The 25256-nt window shown below is 38.0% G+C and overlaps 1 protein-coding gene across 1 annotated transcript in view; it reads left to right on the top strand.

Moving 5' to 3' along the window:
• Positions 1 to 25256, top strand: part of LOC135209518 (synaptojanin-1-like) — a gene marked incomplete at its 3' end in the record, with an annotated part of 90185 nt that overhangs the window by 5711 nt on the left and 59218 nt on the right. The window contains 9 exon segments of the mRNA XM_064242172.1: positions 12111 to 12125; positions 12896 to 13035; positions 18632 to 18783; positions 19033 to 19197; positions 19748 to 19901; positions 21437 to 21610; positions 21937 to 22114; positions 24986 to 25096; positions 25099 to 25214. Coding sequence (XP_064098242.1) covers positions 12111 to 12125; positions 12896 to 13035; positions 18632 to 18783; positions 19033 to 19197; positions 19748 to 19901; positions 21437 to 21610; positions 21937 to 22114; positions 24986 to 25096; positions 25099 to 25214 — 1205 coding nt within the window.

The raw sequence follows: 25256 nt of genomic DNA, 5'->3' as shown, positions 1-25256 counted from the left end.
AACGAAACTGGAATCTGACCGGGATGTGGGTGGGCCGTGTTTTCCAAAATTGGCCCCCCCGCTACCACACAGCATCGTTAATGGGGCCCAAAGAAAGCTGATTATGGGTTTATTTCCCTGGCCTTTCCCTTTAAGACCCAAACAAGGGCCCCCAATCAAAGAAGGGAATATTTTCTAGAAGATACGGGTTGGTTAACTCTTTTTTTTTGAACTTGCCAACTGCCAACGCCCCAACTTGTTTAACGTCTTTGGGCGGTTGACCTTGTTTTTGTTTTACAGCATACACAACCAGCAATCAACTTATAACGGTTTTTTTGGTGGTTCCACAGGTGAACCTTTCATAAAACAGAATAGTAAAAAATCCCAAACGGAGGAAGGCCATATTCAAAAACTTGTCAATTTGAATCCAGCCCCTCAATTTATTCCCTTGCTTTTGCTTTTTTGTGAGAGGGAAATCAGAAAAGGTTTTTAAGAAAAAAGGTGGGGTCCACCCAAGGCAAGCCTACTCTGGCTAATAATCAATTGGAAAAATTGCCAGGAACTTAAAGAAAAATTAAGTTTAAAACCCAAGAAGAATAATACTAACTCCTTCAATTCATAACGCAAACAACATTATACCAACTTTAAGTATTCCAGGTCTCCAGAGAAGAAAAGAGAGAGGAAAATAATGAAAAAATAAAAAATAAAAATCTTACTAAAAGTAATAAAAGAAAATTAAGTTAATTTGTCAGTTTACCATTTTCAACCACTTATGAAGGACCCTGGAAAAAGAAATTTTTTCATAGAAGCCAGTCCAAAAAGTTACTGGAAAAAAAGGGGCGGGTTTTACTTAAACATAATTTTTTGTTTTTATGGGAAATTTCCAATATATCAAGACTTGAAAAAAAAATTATTATTAAAATTTTTTTAAAGTATTTTCCCCGAAATACCTGGCGGATTCCGGGTGAAAATCAAAATTCAATTAAAAATATAAGTTTTTTTTTATTTAGCCAATGAATTTTGTGTTTTGCAAAGCTAAAATAAAACAAACAATAAACTTGGAAAAATTAAAACTTGTGAGGAAAAAAGGGTGGGTTTCGTTGAAAGGAAAGTGTTTGGTTCCATAAGCCCCCTTAAAAAAAGAAAAAAAAAAAAAAAAAAGAAAAAAAAACTTGAAGGTTGTCCCCATTTTCCAAGCTAAGGCAACTAGTTAAAAAAGAAGATTTTAGCAGTATACGGAAATTTCCCAAAAAAATAAAAAAAAGAGGCCCAAGTAATTACTGAATCAAACCCCCCAATGAAAATTTGAAAAAATGGAAAAGGAAAATTATTATTGGAATTTACCCCTCCCCTAAGTTTAAAAAAATTGTCCCCCCCCCAAAATAATCGAAAGAGACGTAACTCCCTTGTTGTCCCCCCCTTGCAAAAAATTTTAATGAAAAAGAATAACCAGATATTTTTAAAACATTTAAATATAATTTCCCTCCCCTATTCCCTTGTTGGGGCGTCAACCTTGGAAGCACCTCCAGGGGCGGGGCGGGTTGCCCAAACCAGGTTTTTTAGAAAACCGCTTGGTAATAGTTAATTAAATTATAGCATTATTGAACCCTTAGTTGAAAAATGGTTTTTTGTTTAAATCCCCCCCTTTTGGGGTTTTTTTTTGTGAACCTACCCAATTGACTGAAAAGGTTTTTTTTCCCCTATAGATTTCCAGCCTTTTTTTCAACTTGTGTGGATGTAAGTAAAACAATTGGAATGATACTTTTCCCTTCTTTGAAGTTTTTTTGTCCCAATAGAGGGAGTCGGGTATCATACCCTATTTACTGACAGCATGCTTAACCTATAGATTTTTCAAGGTGTAATGATAGATATGTAAAACAACTGTACAGTGTACCTTTTTATCTTTCATAAAAATCTTTTGCATGTTTTTGAATGTGTAAAATGTATATGTCTTTTTCACACTTGCTTTTGTTCTTGATATTTGTTAATCTTACATTATGATTCAGTAGATGTGGTTATGCTTACAATGGCACATGTACAGTAAGTGTGTCTATCAAGAGTAATTTCATAATTTTTGGTTTTAGTTGTAGGAACAAGGTGTTCAGGGTTGTAATGATAGTTTCAAGCTCTCCTCTTGTCTTCCTGTGACCAGTCTTAACTTTGGCAGCCATGCCCTTAGTTTTCTCTTATAAAACAGTAGACTTTAGGTAGGATGACTTAGTGATGCTTGTTTATGTCCCGACACAGGCTGTTATAATTAAAGAGATTTCTTTTTATCTGTCTGTTGCAGTTTTGGAAAGCACCTGTGTTGGGTCAGATTTATAAAAGAAGGGATGAAGTGTGTGTTATTGACAACCCCACAGCACTTGATCTCTATTTTAAGAATATAAGTAGATGGTCATTATTTCTGTAGTTCTTTCAGTATAAGTTCTGTGTTTTCCAGGATCTGTATATTGATTAGCTAGGATGTGCATGCTTTTCTACCACATTAGATTAAGAAGATGGCCTGCTGAAACAGCCCTATGTTGACAATTTAAGGTATTAGGTGGCCTTAGATGACTGTCATCTACATCTTCTTTGGTTATTAGTAGAATATGTAACTTCATGAAGCTTTGCAGTGCCTAGACTGCCACAATGTGAAGTCTGAATGTTAGTTCTGGGTTGCATTCTGAAAGATATTACATAGAAAGGATGTCTTTTAGTTGCACCTCATATTTTGTAGGGAAGGTGGTTACTATATTCATCCTCTAGCAGGCAAAGTTCTGCAGTTGATGTACTGTTGTCAATTGGATGCTGCAGCTCTGATGGTGGTATTATTTTTTAGGTGTCATCTTCCTTTTTAATAATAACTGGAAGAGTATGGCTGTAAAATCTGATTATTCCCTGTTATTTTGATGAGGGATTTTTGTTGGAGGAGAGTGACTGTTCAGATAGGTAAATTAATTTGTACTATAGATATATGAAAGAGGTTCAGTTTAGTTTAAGGACTTGTAGAAAGCTAATTAATGCTTTTCATAGAAACCAGGTAAAACAAGAAACCTCAATGTTAAACTGTATTGAGCAAAGTTATATCCATAGCTTTGTTTCACAACAACCATTTACATATACCCTTTGTGATCTTAATGTCTTTGGATGCTACAATTCCTCTGAAATAAAGTCTATTGTAGTTATTACTGTGTATGTGCTGGCAGAGACTATAGTAGTCAGTATAGTATTCATGTGTCACAATAGAGACCACTTTGTTCATTCCTCGGATGACACTTCTAGCTGTTTGTACTAGAGCTAATTTCTTCACATTTTCCTGGCTAATTATAAGTAAGATTTTTTTATGAGATGGTTTTTAAAACCAAGAATAAGCTGATCATACTTATCTGTGCCATATAACCTCACTTTTCTTGCAGCACATGGGTCAGAAAGTATGAATACCAAATTGATTGCTGCTGGGGATCTGGATATCCAACTGTGCATACACTGTGAGGGCTTTCTTCTTCCTCCATTTCATAAGGAGTGTAGCATTTAGACACTTTAAAGGCCGTGATTATGGGCTAGTTATGACTAATGGGTTTTTATGAAAAAAAATGCATTTTGTTCCTGAAAAGGGATTTTGACGTAAGGAAAAATCTATTTCTGGGCGATTGGCTCGTGTCGCCAGCGAAATATCCTTTAATCTCTTATTTCTAGGGTAAAATTTGTACTAACACAATAAACCCAGAGAATAAATAAATAAAGAAAAAGGTCAGTATAACTGACTCGCTCACTCTCCCAGAGAGTGTCGGTATGAACACTATGGCGAGTGAGACCACTACCACGAGCCAAATGCCAATAGAATACTCCCACTACAAAATCCCCCAAGAGGAGAGCGACCCACAGAGTGGGCAGCACCTACTACTACTACTCCATCCCCATGCTGCCGACTGCTGCGCTCTGGTGGCCATCCTGAAGTTAGCAGACAATCTTGGCGATGGGAATGGGTATTGGGCTGGATGATTTCGCTGGCGACACACGAGCCAATCGTGCCCAGAAATTAGATTTTTCCTTACGTCAAAAAATCCCTTTTCTGGGCTCAGCTCGTGTCGCTGCGCGAAATCGTACAGAGAAATAGCCACAAGATTGTAAAGAAATTAAACAAAATATAAAGAGGTCTCAAATAAAAGATAAAATAAAATAAATCAATATAATTGCTAATAAGGATACATATACACAGTGATACAAAATAGAAATATTACTTAAAATTCACTTAATTCTAATAATATTTCTTAACTTAAGGGTAATATACATATATACAGGAGAAATATATCATATATGTACAAAAATGGTATCTGTGTAAAGCTATGTATCAAAACATTCTAAAGCAATTAACAGAAAAGTTGAATAAAATAAACTCAACAATAATAATATATAAAGGAATGTATACGACTTAATATACAAAAACCCGTAACCATTATAATAAGATGTATCTCCTAGCATAAAAAATTTAAGGAGATGAACATCCACGAGATCAATAACCATCATCAATGTGAGTGTCCCTAGCAAAAAAAAAATAAGGGACACCCACTACATCCATCATAAAAGCAGCTAAGGACACAAGGTGACCGTAAAATGAACAAGGCAGGAAAAGGAAGACGAACTGTTGGGTGAAGGCAGGTTAGAAAGGAGGACTGGATCTTCTACTAAAGATTAGTCAGAGTCAGGGGAAACTATGTTCCCGCTGCAACTGCTGAAAATTTCAGAGCTTCCAAGGACTTTAAGTAATGACGTTTGAACACTGTCCGGCGATTTCCATCCAGTATACTTTTTAAATTTTTTCAACTCATCGAAGTTCATATGTTGGAAATAGTTAATTGAGGTGGCCTACTGCCCTGACATCATGTGCTTTTGGGAAAGAGTCCCCAGGATTGGCTTGGTTTAATGAAGTACAGGATTGTTGTTTCCTGATGCCTTAATAGATAAACGTACCACCTTTTTCTCTCTTAAAGAGAGGACCCGATGAGGATGAGGAGGTCCTAGATAGAAAGGCTCGTAAGGCTGAAACTGGGCAAAGAGATAGATCTTGTGGAAGGGGTAGTACCTTCCATGGTTCCCACCTCATCAAAGGATCTTCATTCTTTGCTATAAAGCTACGTTCCGGAGAAAGTAGCACTTCCCACTGTGGGAAGGAACTGAATATGATCCGGATCTCTGGATAACGCCGACAGTTCTGAAATTCTAGCTCCTGAGGCCAAGCTTAATAAAAATAGGGTTTTTTTCTTAAGAGCATTATAAACGAGCATGTGTCATTATCAGTTTCTGAAGCCAGCTTTAGAACATCGTTTAAGAACCATGATACTGACGTAGGCCTTACCGAAGGTCTAAGTCTAGCACATGCCCTGGGAATAGACGAGAAGTAGAATCTGTCAAGTCTATGTTGAATCCAAATTGAAAAAATCTTTTTCAAGGCTGACTTGTTTGTCGTAATTGTGCTAGCTGCTAAGCCTTTTTCAAATAAGGACCTGAAAAAGGTTATAGCTGAATTGATTGTCATGATTCTAATATCTGATTCTTTCAGGAAGGTTGCTAACTGGACAGCAGCATCATACTGTCTCAAAGTTGAATCTCTTTTATCGGATTCTAAGAAGAGAATATTCTGAGGGTCAATATTCGCATCCCTTTTCGCTGCAAACTTCATGAAATCCATAAAGTTAGGGTTTGAGAATCCCTGAGGAAGCGAACACAGACTTCGTTTGTACTGACTGGGAGAGCCTGGGATTGGGGATCCGAAGAGGGCGAAGACCCAGCTCAGAATGAGAGGGTACCAATTGCTCTTCGGCCAGTCTGGGCTACTAGAGCCACTTGACCCTGAATGTCCTGAGTTTGTTTAAGACTTTCATGAGCGAGCTTCCACCGGGGAGAAAGACATAAATCTTCTCCCAGTTGTTCCAGTTTAGAGCCAGGGCGTCCGTGGCATAGGCCAGAGGGTCCAGGTTGGGGGCCACATAACACGGGGAGTTGTGGTTCGCTTGAGATGCGAAGAGATCCACCTGTAGACCTGGAACTCTCTGAAGAATCCATTGGAACGAACTGTTGTCCAGTGACCATTCCGACTCTAGAGGTACTGATCGGGATAGCAGTCTGCTATGACGTTTCTCACTCCAGCTATATGAGTGGAGGAGAGATGCCACTGAACTTGTCCGCCAGGGAGAAGATGGCTATCATGACATGATTTAGATGACGTGACTTGGAGCCTCCCCTCTTTTTACACAATGTACCACCACTGCGCTGTCTAGGACTAGCTTTATGTGGGAGTATACTTTGGCGGGCGTGACCTTTTTAGAGTCAAGAACACTGCCATTGCTTCCAGTATCGTTTTATATGAACTGACGGAACTGAGGTGACCACGTTCCTTGAACCTTTTTGAACTGGGAATATCCTCCCCAACCGCTTAATGAACGCGTCTGTGTGGATGGTGATCCCTGGTGGATGGAAACTGAAGGGGCACTGACACCGGGACAAGTTCTTGACTTTTCGCCCACGGCCGGAGACGATCTTTAGAATCAGAGGGACTGAGGATAATTTGTACCTGGACCTGACGTTTGCTCGTGAGCGCCAGATTCTGGTTAGGTCTTTCAGTTTGGCTTTCATTAGGATGTTCGTCACTGATGCAAACTGGAGAGAACCCAAGATCCTTTCCTGAGATCTTCTTGATGCCAGTTTGCGACTCAGAAATTGTTTGACTGACTTCGCTATTTCCTTTCTTTTGGATGATGGAATCGACAGAGTATGGGAGGTAGATTCCATTGAATGCCTAGCCACTGTAAAGTTTGACTCTGGGGTGAGTCTTGACTTGGTCCTGTTCATCTTGAAGCCTAGATATTCCAGGAACTGAATTACTTTCAGTGTTGCTTTGTTGCATTCCTCGACTGTTGAAGCCCAGATCAACCAATCGTTTGTGATAGCGCTACTTACCATAATCCCTTGCGATCTGAGTTGTTGAACTACTACTTCCGCCAGCTTCGTAAACACCCTGGGTGCCACGTTGAGCCCGAAAGGAAACTACCTTGAAGGAGAATGTCGGCTCCTATCTTGAAGCCCAGATACGGACGGAAAGTGTCTTGCAATAGGGATATGATAGTAAGCGTCTGTAAGATCGATAGAGGTGGTGGACGGCCCCACGGGGAAGTAAGGTCCGCACCTGCGAGATCGTGAGCATCTTGAACTTGTCGCACGCGAATTGGCCAAGTTTAAGCGGGACAAGTCTAAGATTACCCTTCTTTTTTGTGAGCCTTACTTTGGCACGCTGAACAAGCGTCTTTGAAATTTTAACCTTTTGACTCTCGCTATAGCTACCTTTCTGAAGGAGATCCTCCGCATACTCCGTCAATTCCTTGGAAGGAAGTTGGCGGAAAGGTCTGGATGGAGGTGGGTTCGTTAACCAGCTCCAAAAACCCAGGCCTGACACAATGCTCTGAGCCCACTTGCTGAAGTTCCACCGATGGCGAAAGTGGAAACAGCCTCCCTCCTACCTGAAATTCCTCATTGGTTCTGGTAGCCTCCTCGGCCTCCCTACCCCCCCTGAAATTTTTGTTTTCCCCCTATTAAAGGGACCTCCTCCCCCCGATCTCTGCCCACGAAAGGAACGCTTACCTCTGCCCCCCTTACCCGAGCGGTCATACTTCTGTGAAGCTGACTCGAAGGCTTGGTTGTAAGCTGGAGAGAGGGCGTAAGAGGTGGAGGGCTGAGGCTGAGGGGAGATAAGTAAATCGGCTGCGATTGAGCCTTTGAGGTGGAAGGTTGGGCTGTTTGCACCAAAGGAACAGACCGGAACTTGTTGAGAAAAGCGTGGCTGCTTTTTCTGGTAGGGCTGGAAACGTCTAGGTTTCCTTTTGACCCTTACCCAATAACTGCTAGATCCTGTCGTCTCTTGGCCGTAAGACCCCAACGGTCCTTAAGGCTCTGGTTCAACCTCGTAGCCTCTGACTGAACCTCCTTCACCATCGCTTCTGGAAGAGGTCTGCTCCCCAGATGCTTGACGCAAGTAACCTATTCGGCTCGTGCCGAATAGTTGCTTCTTGTAGGACATGCTTCCTACAGTTTGTCCTAGCAGTGGCAAACTCAAACATATCTGACTGTACCGTTTGAGTCAAGGATTTGGTAAGAAGCTTGAAGAGCGGTTTTCTGACCCATAGGCCATGGTAGCCACCTCGGTCATAGCCATGGAATTAATCAGACCTGGCTAACCGCGATTTGGCGTCGAATTCTGCCTGAATAAGGCTATCTGGAAGCCTAGGTAGCTTCTCACCAAACTGCTCCATAGCACAGTCCGGTTTGAGTTTGCAGCTAAGAGAAGGTGTTAGGTAAGTCTTCCCACAATTCTCCGCTGAAGGAAGTAACGGAGATGTAGGATCTGCTTCCTTCAGTTGAGGCATGGGATCCCCTTCTGGGCCGCTGGAATGGTAGATGTTGCGATCTTTGTCAGGAAAGGGAGCGGGGTGGTACTCTCATCCATCGTAAAGATCGTGAACGGGCTCTTGAAAGGTTGGATTTTCGTATTGGAACAATCCATTTCCTCTAGACACCTGAGCCATTCTCTCTTGAGCCTGGTCACGTGAATAGAGGACTGTCTCCTTTGGAAACCTTATCATCCCGAGTCATGGCTGAGGCGGTGAGCCTGGCGTACCGATGAACGGAGGCTGAAGGTCTTCCGGGTAGAACTCGAAGTCCTCAATCCTCCGAGTTCCACATTCCGGGATAGAAATGAGTCCGTCTTGGAAAGGGGTGGAGACGTCTGAATGCCTACTTCTCCAAGGGTTGTTCATTGAGAACGGAGGTAGAGAGTCATACGGGGGAAGAAACTGGGCTCCACCTGTGCTGAAAGGTGGAGGAGAGGCTAGAGGAGCTTGGCTCAGTCCGGCTATAATGTTGTCTTGAGAGGTAATCCTATCCGACAACCGAGAGATCATTTGCTCCATGCTATTTTTCAGAGACCCAACCAGGTCGCCCACCTGTTGTAACAGCCCAGCATTGGAGTCCAAAGCCGGAGCTGCTGCGGAGGTGGAGGGGTGGGCTCTGAACTGGAACCAAGGGTAGCGGAACTGACGACTCCGCTGGAGTGTGAGATCTCTCCCTGGAGGATTTACTCCTCGAGGACTTAGAGCCGGTACCCAGAAGCTGCTAGATTTCTCTGCTCCGGGATTCCTAGCCGGAGACTTACGAGAAGAGGATGACGCCGAAGCCGTCTTCTTAGATGACGACGACGTCTTCGTCAAGGATTTCACTGCTTGACCCTTGACCTTGGGTCTACTGAAGCGTCAGGAGAAGTATATAATTCGTTACCGTAAAGCCTTGGAAGGATGGAGAGGTTGCAGGAGTAGAAGAAGCAGTTGCACCCAAGGGTATCCCTTGGGCTTTGTCCAACTTACCTACCTCGACCAACAGGTCGTCCACACCTACCATAGGTTCTACATTGATATCCAACGTCGCGACTTCCGACTTCCGAGGAGATGTCCTGGCCTTGGTCAGTCAACGAGGCAGCCAGCTGTTGCTGGATGAAAGCGATAGTCGGGGCCGCCTCTACTGGTCGACGTAGCCTGTCGCCTTGCCTCCGGGAAGATTAGGACCGCCAACCTCTTCTCCAGGTATGGGCATACCCTTGCCGGCGTTCTTCCCGAAACCGCCGACCCAGGCCCGCAGGGTTGCCAGTGCGGTATCCCTCACGGCCGGCGCCTGGAAGAGAGGGTATTGATTAGATTTAAGAATAACTTAAAACTAAAGCTAACTTAAAGCTTAACTTAAAATTATAGGGGCTATAAGACCCCTTGAATTTTACCTTAAGTTAGAGTGATTGATGTAAACTTAAGCACTATAACAGATGAAAGCCAGCTACCGAGATGAATACTTACCCCGTCTAAGAGCTGCTCACCATCGTAACAAATGGTACATGTTTCATGGTACCAGACCTGGATGTCCCCGTGCGGAGTCGCGCGATGGAGCATGGGACCTGCAGAAAACTTCGTGTCCACATGGTCCTGAAGAGTGGCGGCGCACCCCGGATGCTCACAGTTGTGGTTCTGTAAGGTGAAAAGACACATGAGTATCTTAAAGACTATCATTACAGGCTAAACGAGAAGAAGACTCCGTTGCATGCCGGAGCTCGGAAAAAATTTGGGCATAACCCCTCCCTTAATCGCCTGAATAGGCTATAACCCCGGAGGGATCCGGTGAGACAAGAAGGGAGGGGGGATGGTTTAAGGTACTTAAGATAAACTTAATAGTTTAACATAATAGATCTTAAACCTAAAAACTCGAACGTACCGGACTAAGTCCAGTGCGTGGCGGAGTGTGTAACTCAGTGAAACGGAGAGGTTAGAAGGGACCAACTGTATGTTCCGGTCCACCTGTGGGTAGACTAGCAACCTTTTCCGCTGGATGCCAGGTCTCCGGTGGTAAAGGAGCCCTAGTAAGGTGGGAAAGAGCAAGAGGGCATACAGACTCGGGCTAGTAACGGAGCGACGGGGTAGTAATGGAGGGGGGAAAGGCCAGTCCCCCCCCCACCTTACCATCCGACCGGACCGAGAAGCCGGAGAGGTCGAGTCCAGTCTGGGTCTGTCCCGTCCCTCTACCCCCTCCGCCTGGGGGGAGAGAGGGAAGGCCAGGCTCGGGGTATGGTGGAGCGAGCATGGGCAGACCGTACCCACCCCCCCCGAACCCTATAGAAAAGAGCGGGAGGGGGGAAGGTGACTGGACAGGCGTCTGGCTGCCCTCGTGATCACGTAGTGGACCACGGGGCGATAAGAACAACAACTAAGCTAGAAACATAACCAACTGATCAGAGAGATGTATCGGGAAGCAACCGAGCTGAAGAGCGGTAACATATAGGCCCAATGGGCCAAGACCTAGGCTCAAGCAAAGCCAGACGCCTAACTAACCTAACAAATATCACATAAATAATATAAATGAATAATAAATGAAAGAAAGAAAACAATATAGCAGGAGAAAAAATCCAGGAGTGTACGGACTAACCCGAAGGCAAGTCTACCACTTCAAAGCTAGCCGAGGCCGATACTAAGAGCCGTGCTAGGGTTTCTGGATGGAAGAGCCTACATAAGGTAAAAGACATGCATGCATGACAAAACCGTGTAGACCGTACCCTAACAAAGCGGATAAATAAAATAGAGCGTACATAAGCAAGGGGATGTTCTGGGTATGGGCGACCCAGAACGAACCCACCACGAGGCAGAACCATGCTGCCATGCTTCCGACCTAGAGTTCGTATTTATACCTAAAAAACTGCAAATACGTGCTCAGGGCCGGAAAAAAACCACTTAGCAATAAACACTGAGTACTTAACTTAGCTGCTGCGATGGCTGCACGCTCCATGGTAATAAAATCCAAAGGAAAGGGCACAAAAAACACAGAGAAGAAAATGGCACGTGTGTATCGTATGCGCTAACTGAAAAGGATGTCCACCAGAGGCGCAGCAGTCGGCAGCATGGGATGGAGTAGTAGTAGTAGGTGCTGCCCACTCTGTGGGTCGGCTCTCCTCTTGGGGGATTTTGTAGTGGGAGAATTCTATTGGCATTTGGCTCGTGGTAGTGGTCTCACTCGCCATAGTGTTCATACCGACACTCTCTGTGAGAGTGAGCGAGTCAGTTATACTGACCTTTTTCTTTATTTATTTATTCTCTGGTATGTGTTAGTACATTTACCCTAGAAATAATAGATTAAAGGATATTTCGCGCAGCGACACGAGCTGAGCCCAGAAAAATTAACTCGTGCGTGTTACCCGAGTACAAATTTTTTAAGTGATTTAAGGAGCCCTGATGCATAAAATATCTAGTTAAGAAAATGGATTTATTTTTGTATTAGGATGCATTTCTATGCAATGCTAAGTTTAAAAGCTTAATGTTGTGTGGCATTGCACTGTCTTGGAATTTGCTGTCTTTTACTTTCCACGTGTTCCACATTTTGTAAACAACCATGCAATGGCAAGTTTATTTGAATTCTGGCACCTCGGAACTTGCAGAAAACACTTAAGTGATGAACTGCTGTCACGTATTGTAAGTGTAAATCATGATGAGATTCCGTATTTGTATATTATTTTAATACTTTGTTCAAATAAGGTAACTAATTCACATCTTACTTTCCTGTGCTTCAAGGGATATCATGGGAAGGTAAGGCCTATAATCCAAAGAAGGAAACTTAGTAGAATCTGTTAGCTTCATAGGTTAATGTTGGATAGTAGTTAAGCTCACATGATACACTAATGTCTTCTCTTTTTTTTTCTTTTTTTTCAAGACTAGGAAGTTAATCCTGTTAAAATATGATTGACAAATCATCCTTATACGTATCCATATTCTTTTTTATTCTTCATCCTCATGTTGTTGAAAAGCTTTAGTTGTGTACTATAGCATTTTAAATGTTGTTAGAGTTTGACTATACAATTCTTATATATTTTAGAATGATTCTTTCACTTTATTGAATAAATACATGACTACTAGTACTACATATATGGTAAAACTGGTAGAAATTATAATTATTACTGTAGTAAAATAGTTTTTTTTATGTAGTTTGATGGTCGATGTTTTGGATGTATATACACATATATTTATTGGTTTGAGTGTAATATTTCTGCCTTCATTTTAAGTAGTAAATGTTATGTAAATGTAGTATGTATCTTAAGGAGCATATAGACTTATTCTGTTGACTGGATTGAACCTGGTGTATACAGCTCTGCATGTTGCTGCAAACTGCTCAAACCTTTTCATATTTATTGATGATTTAAATAATAGATGATGGAACTGAAGAGGAAATAAATGAAAGCAATAAAGAAATTAGAGGTATTGTACTATACTTTAATTTAAAATAGCTAATTATGTAATTATTTGCTTTAGAACTTTGTCAAGCAGTTTATTGTAAATTACTAAATATGAACTACTTTCAGGTGAAAATACACAGCTGTATTTAGTGGTGGTCACAAAATGCGTCAAAGTCTGCAGCATCCAGAGTACGGCCATATACAAAATTCAAGATATAGATATTATTTCATTGCATGCAATGCGACCACAAAATTATAAGTCACAGGTAAGTTTTCCCAGATAACTTGGTGTTTGTTAATTTATTTCTTAGGTTTTTTTGTATTTTTTCAGATTACTTCATTGTTTTCTTGAATATTTTATCTCATTACTTTAGCAAATTAAAGTCACTTGATATCAGTAAAAAAATTACTGAAGAAAAATATTGTTGTAGTATTTTTCACTTAGGTTACATAATTGGGCAGCTGACTCATTATTTGTACAATAATTGCAATAGGGTAAGTTGCTGAAGCAAGTTATGAACGTCTAGGATATGGGGCCGTAGTATATTATTTTAAGAAAAGTTGTTGATTTTAACAAGTATCACTCAAGTTTCATGCCAAGATTGCCCACAGATGTAATAGTATGTGCGTCTCAGAATGTCGATAACGTTTGTGCAGCAGTAGTTGGGTGCGCTAGAAAGATCCTGTTGTAGGTGAGGAAATAGCATAGATCAAGTGTTCACAGATACTTCACAGACTGAAAAATATATTTAAATATGGAAGACTGGAACCTTAGTGGAACACTGAAAAAGTTGAATAATGATGACGATAATGGTGAATGAGTTGATAATCATTCGGGAAATGTTGTCAACCCATATCTCGAGGTACTATTCCGATTCTTGTGAAATTTTTTTTAATTTCTGAGTTTTTGTGTTTTGTGTTGGTTTATTCTTTTATTATTTTATGAACTAGTTTTACCTCATTGCTTACTTCATAACTGAATGAAAATTGAAAGAGCAGTGACTAAAAATACTTTCAAATATAACTTATATGTACATATAATAGACATACAAACAGTGTGTTTGAATACACATATATTTCTCTCTCTCTCTCTCTCTCTCTCTCTCTCTCTCTCTCTCTCTCTCTCTCTCTCTCTCTCTCTCTCTCTCTCTCTCTCTTTCAGATCATATTACCTGAAAAAGAAAGTGTTTATTATGCTGTAAGTATGGTGCATCTGATTGAGGAGACTTACGCAACTTTCGCTTTTTTTTTCTCTCTCAACTTTTGTTACCTTCCTCTACGTCATTGCAAATTTGAAAACCCCAAAGTAAGAGATGTTTGTGATAATCACATTCTACTCGTGGCTTCATATTAATTTGTTTTGGCACTGTTTTTATCTTTTTTTTTTTTTTTTTTTTTGTATTGGAAAAAGTAGTACTACTTTAATGTCAGAAAGACTTTACATCAAGATTAATGAATCATGCTACAGACATCATAATGTCATATGAGTTTTTAGAGAGAGGTTGTGTCAGTAGGAATGCCATCACATGTTTTTGGTTTCCTGTGTTAGAGAGACATTACAAAATTTTTTGACTGTATATTGTATAAGTGACAAAAAGTCAAGAAAAACTGCAAACTTAGGAACTCCTTAGCTTTTGATAATTAATTGATGATGAAATCTTAAGTTCCAAAGTCTGTAGATTTAATGATTTTTGCCACTGCCATTCTTTTCTGTTAAACGTATATATGATTTTTATTACACATGTTGGATTGATGAAATACTTTACACACTTTTCCTAGACAATGATTATTCCCAATTTTTCTTTTTTACTTTTGTTTTTTTAATACAAATTTAGGAGGTGAATAGCCATCAGAGGGGAGCCATTCTTCGAAGCTCAAAGAAAGGAAAGAAAGTAGGCTAATAATCCCTAATATTTTGACAATGAGTGTTTTTTAACAGATTTAAAAACTCAAGAGTAATTTTTTGTACCTATGGCTTTGAAACCTTGCTTTCTTTGGAAAGTTTTGTGAATGTATATTATCAGAAGGGTGATGATCCTTAGATGTTTTCTATTCTGAATTCTTTTGAATATCTTGTGCTTGTATTCTTTATATATTCCTCCGTATTTTCCCTTTTGAAACGTAGATAATCTTTGAATGAAGTGTTAGGGGTTGTTCAAACATTAATTGGAAATGACAGTGCCACTGTTTATTTTATTATCTTACCACTGCAGTCATTGGCTCTATGAATGAAGAATATGCACGGCTTGTGATTGCACTACTGACTTTAAATGAGAGACACAGCCCATCATGATGACAACAGAAGAGTTCTTTTTCCTCATACTTTTGTCACTCCAGTGGATAAAGCAGCAACCATGAACAAGTGTCAAAACTATGCAGAAAGAAGTCTCTCTCATGATCATGATATTAGTCATTAGAAACCAGGTCATTCTCTGAAATGCTTCAGTGCTTTATGGTTGATTTTCTTTTGTCTATGACTCCAACTTTCATTTTAGGAGGTAAAATGGGAAATATGCCTTCCTCTGTATTAATCTGTTTATTAATTTATCCCATCAGTCACTATGCATGGATCCAGTAGAAGCGATAAGCACAAATCTATTGTTTTAAGGGGTTTGTAGTATACCATTTGATATTGTTATTCCATTTACTATATGTTCATATTTAATGTTTATGTCTTGTAAAATATCTAGTTGTGAGAATCTGGTATTCAGAGGTGTTAAGCATTGATATTTTTATGGATGTATAAGTGGTGCACTTACAGTATTCCTATAAAAATCTGCCGAAACAGTTCACGTAGTGTAGCCCCTGTGTCCTTATCCCTCCCCATTTAAGTCGTGAAATAACTTTGTTGTATTATCTCTGTTGGAAGCATTTTTCCATTCAGCCTGTTTAATTCCCAAACATTTAATTTTCTGTTTCCATTTGGGCACAAGCAGTAATGATGTGAACATTATTTTGACTGGAATTACTAGTGAAAGATAGGTTTTCTTTTGTTCTCTGTATGTTATCAGGTTTTTTTTATTAGAGCATAGAAAATACAGTAGGAGGCCAAAAAAATTGTTACTAAAAGATAAGGTGGATTCTTGGAGAATGATTTTCTCTTGAACAATATCGTAACACCTCAGCTTAACAGAGTTTGGGAGTCCCACCCTCTTATAAGAAATGTGCTCCAGTTAGTTACAAAAACCAAATAGTTCATGTAGTGTAGCCTACTTTATACCCCATAGCTGCCAACGCACTTAGCTTATGCAGCAGGTTCTGTATGAAGATAGTGATAGCTTATTCTTACTTGAATTCTATACTCATTCTATTTTAGTGATTCATTTGCAAAATTTACTTCTTCTTAAAATGCCTCCTAGTAAAAATATTAACAATATTGTGATGAGAGTTGCAGCTGGCAAACTACATTGTAGCAGATAGGAGAACTTATAAGCACCTGTAAATGCATAGATGCAAAAGATCACATCCTGAAAAAGAACAAGCAATTAGTGTAGACGACACCTGTTAAATGATTGAGTGGGAGGAAGAGCACAGTGCAGGGTTAGTTGCTCTGGCAACATAGAACCCATGCTTAGAGGCTCATGAAGTAGAGGCTCATGCAGACAGGAATCAATCACGTTTGTTTCAGGATCTGTGAAATCTTATGCGCTTACATGGTTATCCCTTTTAGATGAAATGAGGCTTTGCTTAACCCTCTTACGCCGACTGAACGTATTTTACGTCGACATTTTTTGTCTCCCGTGTGCCGACTGGACGTATTTTACGTCGACTTACAAAAGTTTTTTTTTAAATTCGCGGAAAAATACTTATAGGCCTACCAGCCTAAAACTTTTGAATCACGTGCCTTGGGGGATGCTGGGAGTTCACGGATCAAGGTTTTGTTTTGTTTAAAATCGTTACGCAGGCGCGCAAGCGCGAATTTCTTTCTTGCCGCACTAAAAAGTATCTGTGACACATCTCGGAAATTATTTTGTCACTTTGACATAATTTTTGTACCATTGTAAATTAGCCGTTACATGAAGTATTATATATGAAAATGTGCGCATTTTTATGTAGAATACAACAATAAAATACTCATGATTGTAGCTTTTATCAGTTTTGAGATATTTTTATATAAATAACGATAATTGCCAAAATTTCAACCTTCGGTCAAATTTGACTCTACCGAAATGGTCGAAAAACGCAATTGTAAGCTAAAACTCTTACAGTCTAGTAATATTCAGTCATTTATCTTCATCGTGAAACAAATTCGAAGTCTCTAGCACAATATTTAGATTTATGGTGAATTTAAAAAAAAAAAAACTCCTTCCCTCCGCACGCGGATTCTCTGCCACAAATCTCCGAAATGCGTACGTACCATTCTCGGAATATTTGCTCCGTTTCATATTAAGCATTTCATAGAGTTTTATATATAAAAATGTGCGCAATTTCATGTAGAATAAAACGAAAAATATTTGAAGGTTGTAGCTTTTCTTATTTCCGAAATAATTGCATATAAAAAATATATATATAAAAAAATTCGACATTCGGTCAACTTTAACTCGTCGGATATGGTCGAAAACTGCAATTGTAAGCTAATACTCTTAGAGTATAGTAATATTCAATCATTTGTCTTCATTTTGAAAGAAATTGGAAAGTTCCTTAGGACAATATTTAGATTTATGGTGAATTTTTGAAAAAAATATTTGTTTACGTCCGCACGTTACGAATTCATGCATTATTTTGTGATAATATTTTTTCTGTGTTGCTTTTATCATTTTACAATGTGTTATATACCAAAATGATGGCAATTTAATGTACATTACAACGAAAAAAGTAACTTGTTATCTTTAACCGTTTTGCGCACAGCACGATTTGAATACAATTATATATGAAATTTCGTTTTTGCGCTATCATATATTGCATTATTTATATATGATAATGATAATTTTTTTCATTTCTGATGGTTGCATACTAAACTTCAGCCAATGACAAAAAAAGGAGCCAAAAATGAACTCTCAATCTTAAAAACTAAGTGCGCTGTGATTTTTTGAAAAAAATATTTTTTCCACTTCCGCGCTCACTCTGAAACACATCCGGCACACGGGAGACAATTTTTTTTTTTACCGCTTCGGCGTAAGAGGGTTAAATGACTTGCAAGGTCTTTGACCTATCGGATAAAATCTAAGTTGGAAATTTGTTAAGTTGAGTTGCTACTGTATACCTTTGAAGAAGGTTCCAGAAGGATATTTTTACTGTATTGAGTTTATCAGGAAATCCTTCATTCACTGTAACTTCCAGGTATATAATTGATGATGAATAGAGCTCATGATCTATTTTCAGCTGGACAGTGCTTATATTTCTCTCAAAATTTGTGCAAGATGTTTTTATTTTAAATATTACAAATGGTTCAGTTAAACCACTGAGTCACATTTTGAGGTTCTTAGAGGACTTGCTTGAGAATATGTATGTTCTTAAAAGAGAGCCTAAAATTAGAGCTAGACAGACCTAAGGAAGTTGGACAGCTAGGTGGAAAGAGGCGAGAGAAAAAGTGAAAAGTAGAGGGCTGAAATCAGTGCAATTTTGGTCCAAAGGGTCATACGCAGAACATCTAGTGCCATCTAGAATATGGCAGCAAAGTGAACTGTAATCAGTAACATCTGTGGGTTAAAATTTATATTATGTTAGGGGTCATATGAGGGTGTATTTTTGTTAACAGGAATCATCTGAGAAAATTTATGTAGTATTAGGATATTAGATGTTTGATGTTTGAATTGTAGGAAGCTCAATTGTATTTTTTAAAGCAGCATTGAAATTAATGTAATTAAAAAAAAAAATTGTGTATTTTTATATTTCATATGTGGTGTTGGTTGCATTTTATAGGAGGAAGAGCCATGGATAAAAGAAACAAAAAAACTTTTAGGGAACGAAAGCTTCTACTTCAGCATCAGTAGTGGAACTGGAGAAGCTATGGACCTCACTTTGTGTGCTCAGCGTCGTTCAAAAACTAGCCGAACTGATAACAGATTTTTTTGGTAAGTCACTGGCTATAAATTTTTCCTTGTCAAATTAAAGTAAAATTTTATTACTAGTATTTGATAAATTAAAGGTAGTATTATTTGTGCAATGTAATCCTGGTCATACCAACTCACTCTGTTATAAGTTTTTAAGTCTTGAACAACTGATTTTTGTACTTACAACCTGTGGAATTACAAAAGTATGGCTGATTATGTATTGTGCATTTGAGAAATAGGGCACGTTCTCATATAATATTTAATTTCCAGGAACCGTATGTTGCACTTGCATCTAAAAAGATTTGGAGTGGATTGTCAACAGTGGCTGATAAAGATTATGTGCGGGAGCATTGAATTTTCTTCCATGTATATGAATAATCACACACCAAAAGTACTCATCATATCAAGACTTAGCTGTGAAAGAGCTGGAACAAGGTACTGTAGCAGTGTAGTTGTTAGTGTAGTAGAATATTAATAGCATCCCGAGTGAGTGCAGATACATCACTTTGAGAGCAAAGTTTTATACCAAATAGGGTAATGAGAGATTTGGTGGGAAGGGTTGTACCTTACATCAAATCTCTCATCTCTTTGGCAGAGAACATAATATTCATATGTTTTTCTCAAGTTCTTAGTTTGTATCCCTATAGGTTTGGATAATGCAAATTTATTTTCTTGGTACCACGTACATGTAAATAATTGCTCAGTAGAACAAGAGAGTGATTAATGTATAATTTTTTAGTGCCTTTTTAATGGGAACTCTATTTTCATTTAATGCTCTTTCAAAGAAGTGCGTATAGTTAAATATAAATGTGCTCATTTCCCTTTATATATCTTCAAGGAATTTATTCTGCTAATTTTTAGGATACCACAGGGTAACCTGTTAATGCATACTGTAGGTTCTTAGTCTTACCCTTTGTGTTTACATATTACATTTTTAGGTTGATGCAAATGGTTAATCCAGTATTTCTTGTCACTATCAACTCAGATTTATGGTTCGTGGAGTTAATGATGGCGGCCACGTAGCAAACTTCGTTGAGACTGAGCAGTTTATCTACATTGATTCAATGGATGATTTGATTCTCTCATATGTCCAGACCCGTGGTACAGTTCCTCTCTTCTGGGAACAACCAGGACTAAATGTAAGTTATTTGTTAGCAGTTTAATTATGCTAAATTGAGTAATGATGTTCCTTAAATATTTTTGTGAGCTTGCAAAACTTATTGCTACATGTACTACTGTACTTTATGTAGAATTTCTTTTGACCAGTTCTAAGCCCATTGGTTGTAATGTTGAAATTGAGTGTAAGTACAAGTCACAGCAAGGAAATTTCATTATCTGGGTAAAGCAAGGGGTCAGTTGGAGTTTTATCATTTTGGTGGAGTACCATGAGATTATAAGTTTGAATATATACAATTGGAAAAACTACCAAGTACAGTGGTACCTCAACGTACGAAATTAATCCATTCCGAGGCGGCCTTTGTATTATGAGCTTTTCATATTTTGAACTGCATTTTACATGCCTAATCCGTTCCAAGCCCTACAAAAACACCCCAGTAGATTATATTTCCAGGCTTACAACACATGTTCTAGGGTTACGACGCTGATCCGACGGAAGAAATATGACTCCAAAAAGGCAAAATACTGTACATACTTGAGTAATATTCAACTGCATGTAATTTTCAACCCCATTTTTACTGCATATATTAGGACTTTAGCATATGTCCCTTAGCAATAAGCCTAGCCTATGTTAGCAGTTGCTACTGTAGCCTAGTCTATGATTCTGACATCTTAACCTAAGAAGCTAAAAGCTTAGAATATGCCAATAAAATGTATAAATAATCAGTATGTACTCATTTCAAATAATTATTAATTAATCATTAACTATAATACACACAAAAAAAAAAAAAACTTCCAACCGTTTGTTTACATTCAGCACTTACAATTACTGAACGATCGCCAAGCAATCACTTTTCCTAGCACACAGTAAGCCATAAATTTTCATTATCTCTCTTCAACTAATGAAACTACCAAACAGTATAATAACCATTCATTTCTATTCTTTATTCTATCTTTACCTAATGTTTTTTTTTATTAAATGTATTGCATGAATAAGTTTTTCAATGTACAGCATCCTTTTACCAATAGAATACATAGGGCACAAGGGGTAGATGCTGACCAATAGGAGAGCAGGATCTTATGGTGTGACTAGCATCAGGAACCAATGGGAGAGCGGGAGGATGGTGGCGAGTTTACTCAGTTGGCGGTGCGCGAGTTTTGAAATTGTTCTCGGTGGTCCGGGCGAATCTTGGGACTTTACAGCAACAACCTTTCGTAACTTGAACTATTTTTGTATATAGAGCCAAAAAAAATCTTCATATTTGCTTTCCTATCTCGAGATTTTTGTAAGTTGAGCCTTTCGTATGTCAAGGTACCACTGTATGTAAGAATACAATAAAAATATTTTTAATGAAGATAATTTATGAAAGATAAATTGAAAATTCATAGTATAAATCTAAGTATTATATGCAAAATGCATTTTTTTAAATTATATTTTTATATTTATCTTTCATTTACACAATTTCCCAGTGGTTCTTTGAAACATTTTACTGTCAGAGATTTATTTCAATGTATGTATTATTTTTTTGTACTTGCACGTTCTCATTTCACTTTGCAGGTTGGTTCTCACAAAGTAAAAATGTCCAGGGAACCAGAAGTGTCTGTTCAAGCATTCCAAAAGCACATGCGTTTCTTGAGGGAGCGTTACGGTCAGCAAGTTGTGATCAACCTTCTGGGAACTGGAGTAACTGGACGCAGCCAGGGAGAAGCGGCACTTTCTCACGTCTTTCAGGTTGGTGTGTGAACTTGAGCAGACGAATTTCCGTAAAAGAGCGTAAGATATTTTGAACTGGTTGCAGTGAAATTTTTTGTAGTCATTTCAGTAAAAAGTAACTAAATCACAAAAAAACAAAACAAAAGACAGTTGAAGCAAATCTGTCCATTGTGAAGTAGTTCACAGGTAATCAAAGAGACAGAAATCTGAAAGAACAATCTGCAAGTAGTACTGTTTGTTTTATGGATCACTACTCTATGTTTCATTGACTCTCTTAAGTTTGATATGATTCATATTAATAATTGTTAATGTGTCATCTTACCAAGAGGATTTTTGCTTTTCAGATTCAGCATCTTAACTGCCCTTGGAGTAAAGACTCTCCGCATGTAGTATTTGATTTCCATCAAGAGTGTAAAGGTGGTGGGCCAGAGGTTTTGGAAAAAAAACTCAAACCAAGAATAAAAGAGCAGATTGAGGGATATGGTTATTTTTGCTCAAGAGGTAACAAAGTTCAGTCGGTGAGTATTGAACCTGTTCTTAGAGGATTCAGGAGGGGTCTTATCTATTAAAAAAACTCTCTTGCATCAGGAGTAGTGGTATATGCCAATATTGATTAACCCTTAAACGCCGAAGCGGTAAAAAAAAAAATGTCTCCCGTGTGCCGGAGACGTTTCAGAGTGAGCGCGGAAGCGGAAAAAATATTTTTTTCAAAAAATCACAACGCGCTTAGTTTTCAAGATTAAGAGTTCATTTTTGGCTCCTTTTTTTGTCATTGCCTGAAGTTTAGTATGCAACCATCAGAAATGAAAAAAATTATCATTATCATATATAAATAGTGCGATATATGATAGTGCAAAAACGAAATTTCATATATAATTGTATTCAAATCGCGCTGTGCACAAAACGGTTAAAGGTAACAAGTTACTTTTTTTTCGTTGTAATGTACACTAAATTGCAATCATTTTGGTATACAACACATTGTAAAACGATAAAAGCAACACAGAGAAAATATTATCACAAAATAATGCATGAATTCGTAACGCGCGGACGTAAACAAATATTTTTTTCAAAAATTCACCATAAATCTAAATATTGTCCTAGAGACTTCCATTTCTTTCAAAATGAAGACAAATGATTGAATATTACTATACTGTAAGAATATTAGCTTACAAATGCAGTTTTTGACCAAATCTGACGAGTTAAAGTTGACCGAATGTCGAATTTTTTTATCATATACTTTGTTTTTTCATATGTCAAATTATTTTCAGAAATAAGAAAAGCTACAACTTTCAGATATTTTTTGTTTTATTCTACATGAAATTGCGCACATTTTCATATATAAAACTCTATGAAATGCCTAATATGAAACGGAGCAAATATTCTGAGAATGGGACTTACGCATTTCGGAGATTTGTGGCGGAGAATCCGCGCGCGGAGGGAAGGAAAGTTTTTTTAAAAATTCACCATAAATTTAAATATTGTGCTAGAGACTTCGAATTTGTTTCACGATGAAGATAAATGACTGAATATTACTAGACTGTAAGAGTTTTATATTACAATTGTGTTTTTCGACCATTTCGGTAGAGTCAAATTTGACCGAACGTGGTTTTTTTTCTATTTATCGTGATTTATATGCAAATATTTCAAAAATGAGAAAAGCTACAACCTTCAACTATTTTTTGTTGTATTATACCTGAAATTGCGCACATTTCCATATATAAAACTTTATGTAACGGCTAATTTAAAATGGTGCAAACATTACCACAATCGCACGTATGATTTTTTCGGAAGAGTTACCGCGCGGACGTAAAGAAAATGTTATTTTTTTCATAAATTCACCATAAATCGAAATATTGTGCTAGAGATTTCCAATTTGTTGCAAAATGAAGGTAAATGCTTGAATATTACTAGAATATAAGCGTTGTAGCTTACAATTGCGTTTTCGACCATTTCGGTAGAGTCAAAGTTGACCGAAGGTTGAAAATTTGTCACTTATAATTTTTTATATGAAAATATTTCAAAATTGATAAAAGCTACAACCATGGGTTGTTTTTTAGTTGTATTGTGCATGAAATTGTGCACATTTTCATATATAAAACTTTATGTAACGGCTAATTTAAAATGGTGCAAACATTACCACAATCGCATGTATGATTTTTTTCGGAAGAGTTCCGCGGGGACTTAAGGAAAAAGTTTTTTCATAAATTCACCATAAATCAAAATATTGTGCTAGAGACTTCCAATTAGTTGCAAAATTAAGGTAAATGATTGAATATTACTAAAATATAAAAGTTTTAGCTTACAATTGCGTTTTTTTACCATTTCGGTAGAGTCAAAGTTGACCGAAGGTTGAAATTTTGGCACTTATTGTTATTTATATGAAAATATCTCAAAACTGATAAAAGCTACAATCATGAGTATTTTTTTGTTGTATTCTACATAAAAATGTGCACATTTTCATATATAATACTCCATGTAACGGTTAATTTAAAATGGTACAAAAATTATGTCAAAATGACAAAATAGTTTCCAAGATGTGTCACAGATACTTTTTAGTGCGGCAAGAAAGAAATTCACGCTTGCGCGCCTGCGTAACGATTGTAAACAAAACAACACCTTGATCCGTGAACTTCCAGCATCCCCCAAGCTGCGTGATTCAAGAGTTTTCGGCTGGTAGGCCTAAAAGTATTTTTCCGCGAATTTTTAAAAAAACTTCTGTATGTCGACTTAAAATACGTCCAGTCGGCACACAAGAGACAAAAAAGTCGACGTAAAATATGTCCAGTCGGCGTTTAAGGGTTAATAATATTTTTAATGTTTCATAGCAGATTAAGATCTTGAATATGCAAATGTTAAACTTAGTTTCCTCATCTTTGTATGATTAAAGTTGCTTTTACGCCATCATTCATACCAAATATGACAAGAGGACACAGACCCCGTTCTTTCCAGGCAAAGCAGGATTAAATGTGGTGGTTAGAAATTCATTGATCGGGGGAAGCATCATTTTTATCAAATAGGTTTTATAGAGAAGATTGGGCACATTGAGACTGAATTATTTATGGTAATGATAATCACATAAAATTGATGTATTTAAGGTATGTAATGGAAATTGTAGCACTTCACTGAAAAAGAATAGTTAATCCACTGATCAGTAATGCTAAATTAATGTTTTAGACTTTCACTTTGTGTATATTACAGTAACACCAGTTTTGCTGAAGTCTGAACATCTTGAATTTTTTAAAATGTGTGGGCTGTGTGCCATGAACTACTTGTGAAAGTCATCTCTCTGACAAAACAACAGTAGCATCAGTTTTTCATGGAATTGAATGTTATTGCTAACTGTGGAAATTTATTTCAGAATGGTCAATAATAATACAGAAATGATTTTGACAGATGCAACAGGGACGATACGAACAAACTGCTTAGATTGCCTTGACAGAACTAATCGTGTACAGTCATACCTTGGTTTAGACATCCTCCAGAAGATGCTAGAGTATTTAGGTGTATCAATAATGGAGTGATTGTCCAGCGCTTCAATACAAAGATGGAAGAGATGTGGAAAGACAATGGTAACAGAATCAGTCAGATATATGCTGGAACAGGAGCTCTCCAGGGATCAAAGGTAAAGTAGGTCTTGTAAGATTGTTTTTATTTTTGAATGTTC

This window comes from Macrobrachium nipponense, chromosome 38 (assembly GCF_015104395.2).
Source record: "Macrobrachium nipponense isolate FS-2020 chromosome 38, ASM1510439v2, whole genome shotgun sequence".
In the NCBI taxonomy this organism is placed as follows: Eukaryota; Metazoa; Arthropoda; class Malacostraca; order Decapoda; family Palaemonidae; genus Macrobrachium; species Macrobrachium nipponense.
This window is presented reverse-complemented; position numbering and strand designations above follow the sequence as displayed.